At 41.6% G+C, this 15,987-nt stretch overlaps 1 protein-coding gene across 1 annotated transcript; it reads left to right on the plus strand.

The window, feature by feature from the left end:
• The first annotated feature begins 293 nt into the window (after positions 1 to 293).
• Positions 294 to 5,458, plus strand: LOC127526115 (tapasin-related protein-like). The gene is made up of 3 exons (XM_051920382.1): positions 294 to 361; positions 4,348 to 4,719; positions 5,035 to 5,458. The coding sequence occupies exons 1-3, from the start codon at positions 310 to 312 to the stop codon at positions 5,358 to 5,360; spliced, it is 750 nt and encodes a 249-aa protein (XP_051776342.1). The 5' UTR covers positions 294 to 309; the 3' UTR covers positions 5,361 to 5,458.
• Positions 5,459 to 15,987: the final 10,529 nt, after the last annotated feature.

Below are 15,987 nucleotides of genomic sequence, written 5' to 3' on the forward strand. Positions count from 1 at the left end.
TTCTGCAGACTGACCTACAAGAAAACAGCTTTCTGAGAACTGCTTAACGAAACTGACGCTAATTCAGATGTTTGTTCTTTTTGTCTCTCTCTACCGTTTTTCTGGGTCAAGCCTTTTGACCTGTATAATACAACGCTGTAGTGGCAAGTTTCAAATGTGCTGATGAGGCAAGAAGGAGCCTACTGATATCGTCACATTAGGTAGCCAGGTGTCACAAAGAGGAAACGTCTTCATGTGTGTGGAGCTCAACTTTTGTGTGCTTTTCTTTTTTTTTTTTCGCTCTAGGTGATGACTTGGATCCACTTTGCGATGGCCGGACTTGGACTTGAGCTGCTGCTGCTGCTGCTACAGATGCATGGAGGTGAGGAAACTCTCAACGGGCAGAAAATGGGAATTTAATCTCTTTAAAGTCTTCGGCTTATTCAGTTCAGGGTGATGTTGAGTTGAAGACTGACCCCAGACATCGTTCTAGTTTTCTTTAGAATTTCTTTTACTGTGACACACTGTAATGCTAAATTGTAGAATTCATTAATGTTTAGTTGCCCTTTGACCCTGAGGTTTGAGAATGCTGTGTGATTATGTTGTTAAAGGGCTGCCCACTTAACATTATCTTTATAAGATCCTGTTCTGCCACTTGGCTGGTACAATTCAGCTGTCTAAGGAGGAGGTGGCGGTGTGCACTGGACCCTCATATGGCGCCAGGCCATTTCAGAGATCACAACTGCAATGTCACCTGCATGTATGTGAAATATGAGATGAGATCAGTGCACCAGAACACAGGTAGAACACGGCCAGTCCTGGAGTCAGAGACGCCTTTCTGGAGCTGTGAAGGCATAGTGCTAAACAATGTTTCAAGTATTCTTTGTTCTTATTAAAGTCGCACACTTAGATTTATTATGTTTATCAAATACATTGGAGTTTTTACCAGTTTAAATTCCGAGGTGGTGCAGTGGTTAGGGCTGCTGCTGCTGCTTCACAGATCCACCATTCATATTTGGTGCTTACTGTATGTGTTACCTGTGTGCGGAGTTTGTAGGTTCTTCTTGGACCTGAGTGGGTTTTTCTCAAATTCATGGGCTTCAAACTCCGATCCTGGAGTGTTACGGCAGCTGCAGGTTTTCTTTCCAGCCTCTTTCTTCAAGTGCTGACTCAATGCTATGCCTTCAGGGTCTTTTTTTTTTGACCTGATTCGGACACCCCCTTTAGTTTCCCTTGCCAGCAAACCTGTTTTGTATTGATTGGTCCTCTAGAATGTAAGAACATAAGAGATTTGTCAAACAAGAGGAGACCATTCAGTCCATCAGGCCCATTTGTTTGCCTGTCCTGACCTGTAGTACTGATGACTCTTTAAGTTTTAGGATAATTTTATGGGTTGTGCACAAACAAAGAACCTTAAATGCAGCAGAAAAGTCAGTAGTGGGTCGAAACTAACCCAAAGGATATGGTAGCTGTACACAAATATGGCATTTGGAAAATATTTTGCTTTTTATAAATTTAGGTCACTTTGCTAAAAACCTTTACATTTCTGAGCGGAAATGTTTGTAGCTGCAATTGTGGAGGCTTCCAAAATGCAGCTGTTGGAAACAACATTTATTTCTGTAGCAAATTTTCATACAAATGATGGAGCTCAAGGAGCTTTACAGGATGAAGAAAAAAAGATAAAATATAAAAAATAAAATGAGGCAATACTAATTAACATAGAATAAAAGTAAGGTGTGATGGCCGGGGAGAACAGAAAAAACAAAACAAAATCTGCAAGGGGTTATGAAGCCACAAGACCACCCGGCCGGCCCCCTCTAGGCACTCTACCTGACATACATGACTTCAATCAGTCCTCATGGTATTCAGGGTTCTCATGGAAGGACTTGATGATGCTGGTCAAGTGGACTTCTGGCCTTTAATCCATCAATGTAAGGACAGCACTGTGCTTTGGTTGGGTGGTGGTGGCGCAGATCGACACTACAGAAAACCGCAAAAAGAACAGCAGAGAAAGTAGGGGTTAGTACGGATTTCGGAGCCACCATGAATGATAATGATAATTCAATGCATATACAGAGTATCAGGATTAAACTAAAATGAAGCTATGAGAAAGTCAAGTTAAAATAATGTGTGTTTAGCAGTTTTTTAAAGTGCTCCACTGTCTTAGCCTGGCGACTTTCTATCAGTAAACTCGTATTCCAGATTTCAGGTGCATAACAGCAGAAGGCCGCCTCACCACTTCTTTTAAGTTTAGCTCTTGGAATTGTAAGCAGACCCTTTGAAGATCTAAGGTTACGATTTGGGAATGTAAAGTAAAAGACATTCCGAGATACAGGATGGAGCAAATTATTGAAAGCTTTGTAAACCATCAGCAGGATTTTAAAGTCAATTCTAAATGGCACTGGTAACCAGTGTAGTGATGCTAAGACTGGTGTGATGTGATCAGATTTTCTTTTCCTAGTTAAGATTCTGCCAGCTGCATTCTGCACTCGTTGTAATCGATTGATGTCTTTGTTGGGTGGTCCTGAGAGGAGTGCGTTACAGTAATCTAGCCAACTGAAAACAAAAGCGTGAACTCATTTCTCAGCATCCTGCAATGTTATAAGAGGTCTAACTTTTGTTATATTTCTTAAGTTAAAAATTTTTGTCCTAGTGATCTGATTAATATGTGATTTAAAATTCAGGTCAGAGTCAATAATTACCCCTAAATTCTTTACCTCATTCTTGACTTTTAAATCTAATAGATCGAGTTTATTTAAAATACCCTCATAATATCAATTTTTGCTAATCACTAAATTTTCTGTTTTCTCCTTTTTTAGTTTGAGAAAATTGCTACTCATCCACAAGTAAGACATTGGGGGTCAGTGAATCAAGAGAGTTGGGGTCATCAGGCGCTATTGATAACGGTTTGAGCATACACAAAAAATTCCAGAGTTGTCTTTTTAAAGGTTTTTGGTGAAAGTCAAGGCGAAAAACATTCCACACTACAGGTTTTAGGAAAAAAATTGAAAATACACATAAAAAAAAAATCAGTGTGGAATGGTCAATACGGTACATCCATGTAAATCGCACTTTAATGATGCTGCAGGAAATCCAGCAGAAGACTTAACAATACAATACAATGGAGTGTAGTGTGCAATAATATACATTAACTTATAGAATGTTAATTATGTACACAAATAAACGTTGAATAAAATGAACAGGAAGTTGAATGCAGTGAACAACTTTAGTTTCACATTAAATATTAAACACTTGCGCATGGGAATGGTGCTATATAAATAAAATGTATCATTATTATTATTTATTTTTCATTATTATTATTACATTGGGTCAAATGAAGTAGACCCTTATATGCAGACCCCTTCACTTTATTGTAGATTTCCATTTAAATGACTACATTTGCCATTTTGGCCCATCAATCTATGACCCATAATGACAAAGCGAGGACATATGATCAGACAGGTTTTTAAATTTATCCATCCATCCATCCATTTTCCAACCCGCTGAATCCGAACACAGGGTCACGGGGGTCTGCTGGAGCCAATCCCAGCCAACACAGGGCACAAGGCAGGAACCAATCCCGGGCAGGGTGCCAACCCACCGCAGGACACACACAAACACACCCACACACCAAGCACACACTAGGGCCAATTAAATTTATGACAAATTAATTTCTCTTGGGATTCCATTCATGCACATAAGAAAGAAAATACAATGGACAGCACAAAATTCAATACAGGACACCAGCACAATACCCTACACAGTGGCAGTGACTCATAATATATGGCACAAAACACAAATACAGTATATAAAAAAGATTGACAAAGCAGATCTGCGCTCACAGCAGTACAGTAAATCAAATGAACCTTTTTAAGGTGGACCAGAGTGTCTGCAGTAGAAAAGAAGCTCTTGAGATGTCCAGTAGTTCTTTACCTTTCAGTGCCCAGTAGGGTCTCCTTGATGGAAATAACTGGAAGAGATGGTCACCCAGGTGAGTATGCACTTTGTGTTGGTCTTTTTCCTGACATCCTCAAAGGAGTTCTGCATTGAATGAGGACATTCACTGCCACCTCAGGCTGTTATGGAGTAAGGTGAAGATGCTTTCCATAACACCTCTGAACCAGTGTTGCTTATCTCAAAGGGACTCCATGTTAGCCCGGATGAGCCCTGGCATCCAGTCAGTGGTTGGTTCCTGCCTTGTACTGATGTCCAACCCCTCACAATTCCAGAATTGCTCTAATCAGGTTCAGAAAAGAAATGAGGCCTTTTGCTTGGGCTCACTAAAGTTATGCAGTGATCCAACGCTGGGCTTCCTTTTCACAACTCTGATCATTCCCTATTTTAACCCTGTTCATGTTTTATTTCCAGCCAATCCCAACACAGTAAGTCAAAGTGTGGTGTCAGTGAAGCAGACCCCTGCTGTGCTTGTAGCCCTGCGCGGTGCCACAGTGTACCTGCCGTGCACCTTCTCAGTCCTGGACACCAGCAAGCATCCTACAGCAAAATGTGCAGTCCAGTGGTACAAGACAAAAGAAGGCCAGGAGCCATCCAGAAACTGCACTTTGACCCTGAGGACCTCACGTCTGTCTCTTGCTCATCCAGAACCATCGCTGAGGGTACAGAATGCTTCTCTGGTTATTAGGAACCTCACCTTAGAGGATACTGGGGTTTACTACTGCAGTGTCACCATCTGGCAGAAAGGCACAGGCCAGGGAAATGGAACCCATCTACGGGTGTATGGTGAGTCGACTGATCAGTGAGGGTTGCCTGAGAGGGTCATTAGCACAACATAAAAATGTACTGCTTAGGGGGTTACATTGACTCTTAGAGAACAGAAATGTGGTGGATTCACAAAGTGTTGAGACCCCTGCACAACCGACTGCGTTACAGATTTCATTTTAAATTGACACATTTGCCATTTTTGACCATTTCAATATGATTCACAGAGCTGAAGGCTGGCCATTTCATGTGCTCTACTTTGCTACCCCAAGACATGAACATACACCTGCTTATTAAGCCACTTCCATCTCATTTATTTGCTCTTTTAATTCACAGCTACTCCCACTGCACCCCAAGTTCTCCTGCAAGTGTCCACTGATCCAGGAGCAACCAGCTTGGCTCTGATTTGCAAGACCAGAGGCTTTCAACCAAGCAACATCAGTCTGATCTGGACTCGAGATCCATACCTGCCTAAGCCAATGGCGCCTGTCAACCAGCAGCAACTGCTCAACGTGGCAGCGAATGAGCAGCAGGTGACCAGTCACCTCTCGGTGTTCCCATGGGACATCACTGGAGCAGTTTACACCTGTGAGGTCTGGCACGTCTCTTTGGCCGAGCCTCTTAAAGCGTCCCTGTGCTGGGGTGAGTGTTTGTTATTTTAAGAATTAATTAAAATCCCTTTAACACTGTGTTACATTAAGGTGGGAAACAAATGAACTAAAATGAAATAACATGCATTTTAAATCATGGATGGCTCACTTTTTCATCACATCCATTTACCCATCCTTCTGTCTGTCTCTCTACCCGTCCATCCATTTATTTGTCTTTCTTCAAACCTGTCTCATTTGTTTCAGGGCCACGGCAGCACAGAATTCAAATAACGAAATAACTACCTGGGTGTTGTCTCTATTAGGCCCACCTCCTCGTTAAGAGAAACAGCCAATCATATGGCTGCAGCTCAGTTTGTATTGCATGTAGACAAAGGCGAGAGTTTTAGCAGTGAACAAGGCCAAGGTGCAAACTCGGAGCCAGTGCTTCTCAAACTGTGGGCCCATTGCCCCCATAAGATCCCACTAGGGGAGCTGAGGGTTATATTTTTTGATTTAAAAATTCATGGAACTGAAAGTTATAGTTTTGAGGGATATGAGAACCTTGAGTTTTGAGAAGGCTAGAACAAGCTACACTTTTATCTCATTTCCTAGTAGTGTCCCCTCTTTTGTCCTCTGTGGTTTTGTCACTTTTTTGTGACGTTTAGGTTTTTTCAGACCTTGGTCTCAGTACAAAAGTCAGTTAGTCTTCAGACCTATTCAGACAGGATTAGTCTTACACTATGAGGTATCCAAGGCTAACGGACACTGCCAAAGTATTTTAAGTATATATTTTTTTTCTTTTAATGTATTGGGGCCGTGAGGATCTTTGTTTTGGCTAAGGGGGTCTTGGAAGAAGACAGTTTGAGAAGCACTGCAATAAGCGACTTGCAGTATGAGTCTTGGTGCCATTTGCCCTCCTGTTATTGCACTACAAATCTCAGCCTTTGCAGAGAATGGCATCATTAACAAAAAAATAAATAAAACCCAACATCCCACAAGGAGCAGGTCTGCCAGACTTTATAATTCAAGAGTTTAGCCATTCTGAGGAGCCACTTTACTCACTCCTCCATTTAGGGCCATTGGCACTCACATCAGGGACAGTTTCTGCCCACAAGTTGTTAGGCTGCTGAACCGTCAATCACAGGAACACATTTTATAACATAACCGTGTAATAATAATAATAATAATAATTCATTACATTTATATAGCGCTTTTCTCAGTACTCAAAGCGCTATCCACACAGGGAGGAACCGGGAAGCGAACCCACAATCTTCCAGTCTCCTTACTGCAAAGCAGCAGCACTATCACTGCACCACCTGTGAGGAGAAGGTGTAAACTGTACAGTATATATAACAGTTAAAAAAAAACATATTGTTCATTAGTATGCATATATTGTGGAAAAAGAATGCGAGCACAGGTTCAAAGACTGGGTCGTGTACTTGTCTATGTTAAAACTTAAAGTAACAGGACAAAACATAAACAGCTAAATGCCATGAGTTCCGTCTCATCTGGTCAATGACAATGACTGAAGTGAGAAAGGCACACACCTATGGGTGCTCACCTGGAAGGGGCGGGGCTATCAGATTGGGGAGGAAGTCGTGTTAGACATCGTCTGTGCCGGCTTCCTGTTGGAACAAAGAAGAGGTAGTTAGCGATAGCGCCCCCTCTCTCCATGGGGTGGTATTACTTACCATGGCGGCGCCCCAAAGTTGTCCCTTAATTATGTTAACTTTTGAATGGCAGAAACAATTTATTTACAAATCATACCTCATATGTGCAAGATAATTTACAAGAATGTCTCAGCTTGTTCGCCATCATGTTCAATACATGTACCGTATTTGGCACATAAATTGTCCACAAAAATTGAATATAAGTATATACAGTACACAGCAGTACCATTAGTGTTAACATAATTTTGACTCACTCTGTATATATGTGTGTATATATATGTGTGTGTGTATATAAATATGTGTGTGTGTGTGTGTATATATATATACTGTATATATATATATATGTGTGTGTGTGTATATGTGTATATATATATATATAATATAATATAATATAATATAATGTGTGTATATATATATATATATATATTGTCACAAAAGCCACAAAGAGCCATAGAAAGGTTTGGGGCAGCCACCCATATAATTGGTATCCTGGCTGCAAAGTCGTGAGTATATTACACAGCACCGAGTCCAAAACAAAACTGAGGGAATAGGGAAAAGGTGGAGGCTTTTAAAGGGGAAGACAGGAGGTGAGGTCAAACGGGCCGGGCTCATGAGGGTCTTCAACCATAGGCTCGAGCCCGGACGTGACATCACAGGGGCCGCAGCCGGCAAGGTCTTCTTCCATAGGCTCAGACCCGGAAGTGACATCAAGCGAACCAGGTGGAATCTCCCGTGAATGGTCTGCAGGCAAGGGAGACAAAGAGTCGGTGCACTCTGCCACATCCCGGTATGACTCGGAACTGCCCTTACTCAAGCCCTTTAGCTGCCTCCCATGCGCATGTGTGTGACAATATATATATAATATAATATATTCATGGCATTCGTAGTCTGAATCACAATCAGATTGTATGGGTGGTTACCTACCAGGTAAGGCTTGTGGTTAGTCAGCAAGTCGGCTAACATCTGCCACGGTGCCCTCTTTCAGTTGCATTCCCCGATTCGATTCCCTGAGAGGGGGGTGCAGTGAGTGTGTATGCCTGATGAGCCCAGAATTAGGGTGAAACATGTGTCGCGTACTCTTTGCATTATTTGACAGTAAACTATTTCATATATATATATATATATATATATATATATATATATATATATATATATATATATATATATATATATAATAATATAATATTGTATATATAATATACACACACACACACACATATATTTGTATGATGCCTGATATGCATGCTTTTTGTTTTTTTTGTATTGTATTATTGTCAACTGCCTGAGGAGACATGCAAGTAAGAATTTCACTGTAGTGAGGACACATGACAGCCCATTTGATTAGAGTAACACACCATACCACAGTGGTGAGCAGAAGGACATCCCGAGCGCACCTTGAAGCAGCAGACGGACTGGCGGTGTCTCTCTGTCTTGTTCGAGCTCCGCCACACTGCTGCCCCTGGCTTTGAGATGCAGGATGGGCTGATGTGGGCGGGGTCAGTAACAGACCCCTCCCATATTTAGTTAAACCTTCCCTTACTGTGAGATGTCTGAGTGCTAGTATGTGACAATGGAAGTGATGTTTGATGTGTAATTATTTAAGGATTTCGCTCTTAATACCATATTTTATGTATTAATTACCATACAAGGTACATATCACCCCCTACTACATCAGTATGCAGGGATGGGTCTCATTATATGCTATTAGGAATTTTGATCATTTTAGTATATTTTGTGTCATTTCTAAGTTCTATTTTTCCCATCATGGCATTTGTTCTGGGTTTTCTTGACTGAAGTCACTTATTTTTTTACATCTGTTTCTTCAATACATTACACTATTCAATGTAATACAGTCATTTATTTTGGACATTTTCACTGTTATATTGTTTATTACTGGGGTGGGGGGGCACCATCTTGTCTCCTGTCACACCTTTAATTTTACTTAACCTTGTAATCTCTGTAACAGTTTAAGTTGTGACTACCACTTGCAAAGCCGTTCCCTTTTTGAGGGGTGTTGTCCTGTTGTTGCCTCCCCAGTTCGTTTGTGGCAAAGCAGGTGACGTTGATTCACAATCGCTTGTGCTTCCTAACTGGACAGCTTGACTTCCCTGAAGCTTAACTAGCTTGGTGTTAGACTGTGATGATGACGTGTCCACTTCATTTATACCGTTTGTTTTTTTTTTAATTATAATTGTATGATTGTCGTCTGCCTGAGGCGGCGTGCAGGTACTTGGATTGTACTTAGGTGGTGCCAGGGAGAGCTGCCATGAGGATTCTCCCCTGTCCTAGGGGGGCTGGTGGCATTGTTGTGGCATTGCTGCTTTGCATCTCCCAGGTGAGTCGGAGCTGAGGGTGGATTGGGCAACACTCACCTGAGGAGGTTTGAAGGAAGGAAGGAAAGAAAAGCAAAAGCATGTGTATTGTATTGTGGAAGAAGAAGCCTATTTAAGGTATTTCTGTCAAAGAAAAATACTTATTTGAACCTGGGGCTTGTGTGGGTAAATGTTATGTCTGGGGTTTGTGGCTCTGCTGCACCCCATACAGGCCTACAGGCCACAATGGACATTTTTTGCAGCCAGTGTACATTGGTTTATGTGATTCTGCACTTCTCCAGACTAAATTACCAGAAATCCAACCCCAGAAATTGTACTCACACTCTTTTATCTTAAAAATGTCAAGCTTCTTTTTTTAGGGTCCATTCACACAAGTCTACTCTAATTTCTGTGTTTTGACTCCATCCTTCTATCCCCTTTATTACTCTGTCAGGAGTTTTGAAGGTAAAATCCTCAAACTTTATAATTACATTCTAAAACTCCTGGATTTCTTTTGAATTAATTGGTCAGTCATCTCCCAGGCTAGGCCTCTACTGAATTCATATTGCAAATCCTGTAGACGTGTCACTCCTCCTGACTCTCTTTGGGCTTTTTATTAACTCGAGAATGTTTTTTCGTTTCACTATCAAGTAATCTTTTTTTTTTTTAGTTGTCCTTTAAGTGGCAGTGCGGTGCCAAGGCCACAACCATCCATTCATTCTCTGTGCCCACCTTAACAGGTTCAATGCTGCAGTGAGTCACAGTCTATTCTGGCAACATCACATCATTAAACTTTACTTACTTACGTACTTATGATTTTCTTTCTGTTTTAATCTTAGGAATCTGTATCATCTTTGCTATTAATATTTTATGGATGCCACCATTTTTGATATTCTTTATTTTTTGTCGTGTCTCAGCTGGGGTTCCACTCTTGTCCAGGGTTTAGATTCAAGTTTTTTCCCCACTTTTATTCATTTTTGATTCTTTGATTTATGTTCTTTATGTATATTATTCTTCATTTCTGATTCCGTTTACAAGCGTAGGCTGCCTGTGTTATGTTCCATGTGTTTAGTGGGTGGTCCCACAAGAAGCAAGGCCAATGTCAGGCACTGCCCTGTAAATCTAGAGGGTCTCCCACAGTTCCTGGCGGTTCATTGTGGATGCGCTCTGGAGAGATGAGTTTTTGATTTTTTGTGAATTTCAAATGCTTACTGATTCACCAGATTTCTTGACCTATTTCTCTGTATTTCGACTATTCTTGGTATTTCTTATTGGGACTTGTTGGCCTTGGATTGCTCTTTCTGCCAACTCCTTTTTGCTGTGTGGGATTTATGGAGCTTCATGAATTTACAGAGCTTTTTGTGAAATAAACATTTTAATATTATAAATATTTGGTTCTTGACCATATTACTACCAGGGTTTGACGGTGATATCCCCCTCTAGTGGACAATATTGGAAGTGCTTTTGGAACCTTTTGCCACTCCCAGTCCACGACATTTTTATTGTTTATGGTTGCTTATGTCCTGCCAGCACCAACTGCCTGAACAGTCTAAATTAAGGCAAGGTTTAGGAGACAAGCTTAAGTTTTTAAATGAAGCAAAAGTCAAAAATGGGAGATTGATAACCAAGATGCTAACCCAAGCTCGTAGTTTTAATTGAGAACAGCAAGAATTCCAAACCAAAACAAACATCTAAATTCCACATACTGTACTTGATTTGCTTGTATCTGCAATCATGTCTGCTACAGAAGCTGCAACACAGGTATATGAAGTGATGTGCTAATGATGTCATAACATGTGACCCCCCCAATGCCACGCCCCTTAACAACCAGACATTGCATCATGGCAACAGAACCACAAAAGCATGAGAAAAATAATGCATACATATCTCCACAGAGTTGAATAATGACAAAATTTCAATCCATAATCATTGCTTGCAGTCTGTAAATTTGAAATATAAAGGTAATTATGGGAAAAATGTATTTAACAAAAAAATCTAATTTTAACCTGGTGTACATTGTAACAGTTTAAGCTGATGCAACCAACATATTGTCATTTGTTATGTCATGTCCAATTTAAAGGAATACTCCACCCAAAAATTATAGTTTTATGTTACTTTACCCCATGTAAGGGTGTAGTGATGACAAGGAAAATTTTTAAACAGAATAGAAATAGTGAAGTTTCTGATAAAATGGGAGCCAATGGTGACCACACTGGACAACAACAAACAGTATCAGTCAGTCGGTCATTATCTAACCCACTATATCCTAACACAGGGTCACGGGGATCTGCTGGAGCCAATCCAAGCCAACACAGGGTGCAAGGAAGGAACAAATCCCAGGCAGAGCACCAGCCCACCGCAGGGCACACACACACATACACCAAGCACACACACACGGGACAATTTAGGATCGGCAGTGAACCTAACCTGCAAGTCTTTGGACTGTGGGAGGAAACCCACGCAAACACGGGCAGAACATGCAAACTCCACGCAGGGAGAACCCAGGAAGTGAACCCAGGTCTCTTTACTGCGAGGCTGCAGCACTACCCACTGCGCCACCGTACTGCCCACAAACAATATCAAAACACCCATAAAAAAAAAAAATCACATTAATCTTACAGTTGTTGCATAATCCATACGTCAAGTCATCCAGCCATGTGCTTTCAACATACAAAACAAATGCATTTTTTGCTAAAATATTGTTAAATAAATAACTCTGAAAAATGAAAATAGTTCACAAAAAACAAAGCCCCTTCCTACAGGGTTGTGCTTGAAGACAGGACTCTCAACCAATGAATGAGGGGGAGAGGCGGGTTTTCAAATTAAAATTATTACAGCTCAACCATGTGACCTGTCCTGAATAATTAAAAATATTTCCTTGTCCTACGTGTACCTTCTCAACCTCACTTGACCGAGCACATTCCCATTAAGCCTCCTGTCATTATGTTTGAGGCGCCTTTCTCGACTCCTGTCTGCTTTTATACTTCTCTCAGTGTGGCTACGGTACCTTTACTTCTCTTCATGCATCTCGTACTCGCACTTCCTTTTTTGTCATGTCACCGAAGCCAAACTGACCAATCACAGCACGGCCAAACTGACCAGTCGTACCACAGCCATACTGACCAATCACATCTGTCTGAGGGACAGCACACATAGGCCTTAGAGTTTTATTACTGTACATAGTAGATTATAATGAAAGGTTCATGTGAAAGTTAGATTTTTCCACATTTTCTTGTCACGGCATGGAAGCTTATTTTATAACTAGATACCTAGTCAAAGTGGTGGGGGGGGCAGTTGTTCACATGGGTGCATAAAAACTTTAAAAAGGGTGTAGAATATTGAAAAGCATTGTGTATACAAATGAAATCTAAATTGATTTCCTCTAAATCTCTCTAAATCTCATTAATTTACAGTATCTCCATGTGCGATTTTTAAACGTTTTCTGTTGTATGCTATTGCTGGATTCCTGTCCCTTTGAAACGCACTTCTCCACTTCCTGTCCCATTCATTTTTTGAAGCTGCCGAGTCTTTGAGAGCCGAAGTCTGTAGTTTTGGAGGCCTCGGGCACATCTTCTGGTGCGCTTCTGGTTTATTGTGAGCTGCGCTTGTCAGATCATCAGCTGTCTATTGATCTTTGGTCCATTGATTGAGATGATATCTTTTCCTTTTTTAATCCACTCTCTCTACCTCGTTCCTTTTTGTAGTTTAGTGTGGGGAAGCCTAGTTTTATATGGTTTATCTAGGGAGGCTAAAGGAAAGTGACAAATAAATCTAGAATTTTCCTCCATCCATCAGCAAACGTATGCAATTTAGAGCCCATTTTGGAAGCACACCCCACATTCACACTGCCCAGTTTAGAGCCTTCAGTTAACCGAAGATGTGCCTTTGGAAGTGAGAAGAAAAGCAGAATAAACGGAGAATCGAAGATGAACAAGCCGTGTCATTTTGAAACTTGCTTAATCCATTTCAGGGTTGGTGGAGACAATCCAGCAGCCATACCACCTGCACTTCAGAACGGGTCAGTACCTCAGTGGGAGACCAACCAGGTTAAAGCTTGGGTTGCTGTTGGGAGAGGTGTTGGTGAGGTCAGCAGGGGGCGCTTGCCCTGTAGTCTGAATGTGGATCACAATGCCCCAGTGCAGTGACGAGGACACTGTGCAGTTAAAATGGCACCGTCCTTCAGGTGAGCCTGACTCTCTGTGCTTATTAAAGGTCCCTGTGCCTCTTTTGTAAACTGTAGGGTTTACCCCAATGTCCTGGCTAATTTGCCCATCATAGCCTAGTCAGTCTGGCCCCCCTGTTTCTGATTGGCTATTAGGTAGTGAAGGGACAGATAGCCAATGTGTGGTAAGCATACTGGCGCAAAAATGGCCGCCGCCGGATCAAGCAGGTGGGTGCTGCACATTGGTGGTGGTTGAAGTGGCTCCCCACTCACTGAAACGATTTGAGTAGCAAGAAAACCGCTCTATAAATGTAAAGAATTATTATTGTCCCTTGTCTAGTGTATTGCAGGACCTCCCCACACACGCACATAGGGCCAATTTAGAATTTCTACTTCTTCCAAACACGGCCATGTTTCAAATGTGTGAAGGAAACTGGAAAAGCCGCACACAGACATGAAGAGAATGAGCAAACTGCAGGCACACGTCTCGCACCTGGGCACCAGATTTGAAGTCAGTGGTGTTGAGCTTACGAGGCTGAAGCGCTAAGCAGTTTGCTACCCAAACACAGCATTATAACGTACACATTTGTAGTTGTTAGTCTGTATTTTAACAGTGTCGTAATTACAAGTAGTGCAAACAGCTGGTGTGTTCAGACAGTCGTAGCTGTGCATTTAATTATGGCGGTACAGAGTATTGTACGGTGCGCCTATAAAAACCATGTGCACTAAGTCTCTGACTGTTACAAAATGGAGTTTCCTCCAAGACAAAAAGGTGCAAGGCCTCCAAACTCTGCTGCTGCTCGGGCAGGCCAGGGTCTTCAGTGTGTTCTGCCCCACATCTTGTTAGTTGAGACTGGTATTCGTTGAGCTGTGCTCCCCCTTCATCTTGTCATTTATTAACACACCAGTCAGTCACGTCCCACACTCACAGTGGTGCTATAAAAGTCTATGAAACTCGCGTAAAGCACGTAGGTCCAATAATATATCTATCTATCTAATAAACATTTGAATACAATACACCCCACGTGTCTCACGTAGGCACCCCTTTATCTCTTGTTTCGGTCACGTCCAAAATGTGTCTTTAGGGTATATAAACCCCTGGGTCTGGTTAGTTGTGGTACGCAGCAATTTGTGTGTGTTCGTGTTTAGGGTTTGGGGCTCGCTGACACCCCTGGTTCCATCACAGGGGGCATCACATGCCTCAGGACCCTGGTGGAATGGAAATGAAGAGTCAGTCTTTGTCCTCAGGCTCTGAGTCCTTTAAATGCTGTCATATGTCCTTCACTCAAGAGTGGCTTCGGTCTGCTGTGATTTTGAGATGGTTGTCCTTCTGGCAGATTCTCCCATCTCAGCAGAGGACATCTGAAACTCTGTTAGAGTGGCCATTGGGTTCTTGATCGCCTCACTGGCCAAGACCCCTCTTGCCCAGTTACTCAGTATGGTGGTTCCATACTTTTTCCATTTCACGATTGTTGAGGTCACTGTGCTTCAGGGAGCACTCATTGCTGTAGAATTGGTTTGATCCCCTTGCCCTGTTCCTTGTCTCACCACAACTTCATCTCAGAGGTCCACAGAGAGTTCCTTGGACTTCATGGCTCGGTTTTTGTCCTGACCTGCAGTGTGAATTGTGGGACCTTCTGTCAAGTTCTTGGCACATCTCAAGGAGCATTAAAGCAAACTTCTAGGAAGGAGAGATCTCAGTTTTTGATTTTTTATAAATTTGCAAAACTTTCTGGTCACGTGTGTTCACTTTGTCATTGTGGGTTACACAATGGACAAAAACGACACATTCATCAATTTAAAATGAAATCTACAACACAATAAAGCGTGCAGAACGTAAACAACAATGACAAAATGTATTTATTTCTGCAGCACATTTTCATACAAATGACGGAGCTCACAGTGCTTTACAAGATGAAGAAATTAAAGTTAAAAATATGAAAATAAGATTAGGCAATACTAAAGAACAAAGAATAAAGTACAGTCCAATGGCCTGGAGGACAGAAAAAAACAAAACAATTAAACTCCAGAAGGCTGGAGAAAAGAAAAAAAAAAAACCAACAATCTGCTGGGGTCCCAAGACCACCACTAGACATTCTACTAAATATCAGTGATCTAAAGGGGTCTCAATGCTTTTTAAATCCACCATAGATAAAAATTAAACACGTGGAGACATCAGGTTCAAATATTTAACATTAATACTCGCTTTGATGGTAGGTTTTTATTAGGCCCTTACACAATAAATATGAAAAACTCTTAAAGCCTTAATTATTTATTCCCTCGACATTTCTTATTGAAAGCTGTAAGGCACTGCGTATAAACGAACGTCCAGACTGCTTTGTGGGGGTCCCACCAGATATATTAAAGGTGAGCGCCACCTGTCATACAGTTCCTTCAGCGTGGCCCTCCGATACCAAACCATCCACGTCGGCTCCCCTAATGTGGACTGCAAGTTCAGTAAGCTGCTGGAGCTTTTTAAAGTTTTGATTCGGCAGACCACCAAACCAGGCAGTGAAGCTGAAAATGATGACAGACTGGATCACAGTGCGATTACT

The sequence above is a fragment of the Erpetoichthys calabaricus genome, chromosome 17, assembly GCF_900747795.2.
Source record: "Erpetoichthys calabaricus chromosome 17, fErpCal1.3, whole genome shotgun sequence".
In the NCBI taxonomy this organism is placed as follows: domain Eukaryota; kingdom Metazoa; phylum Chordata; class Cladistia; order Polypteriformes; family Polypteridae; genus Erpetoichthys; species Erpetoichthys calabaricus.

What these genes read in the sequence shown, in the direction of transcription:
- LOC127526115 (XM_051920382.1), top strand. Translation starts at nt 310, where the DNA reads ATGGCCGGACTTGGACTTGAGCTGCTGCTGCTGCTGCTACAGATGCAT. An exon ending in GCTGCTACAGATGCATGGAG is followed by an intron (nt 362 to 4,347) that starts GTGAGGAAACTC and finishes TTTTATTTCCAG; the next exon opens with CCAATCCCAACACAGTAAGT. An exon ending in AACCCATCTACGGGTGTATG is followed by an intron (nt 4,720 to 5,034) that starts GTGAGTCGACTG and finishes TTTAATTCACAG; the next exon opens with CTACTCCCACTGCACCCCAA.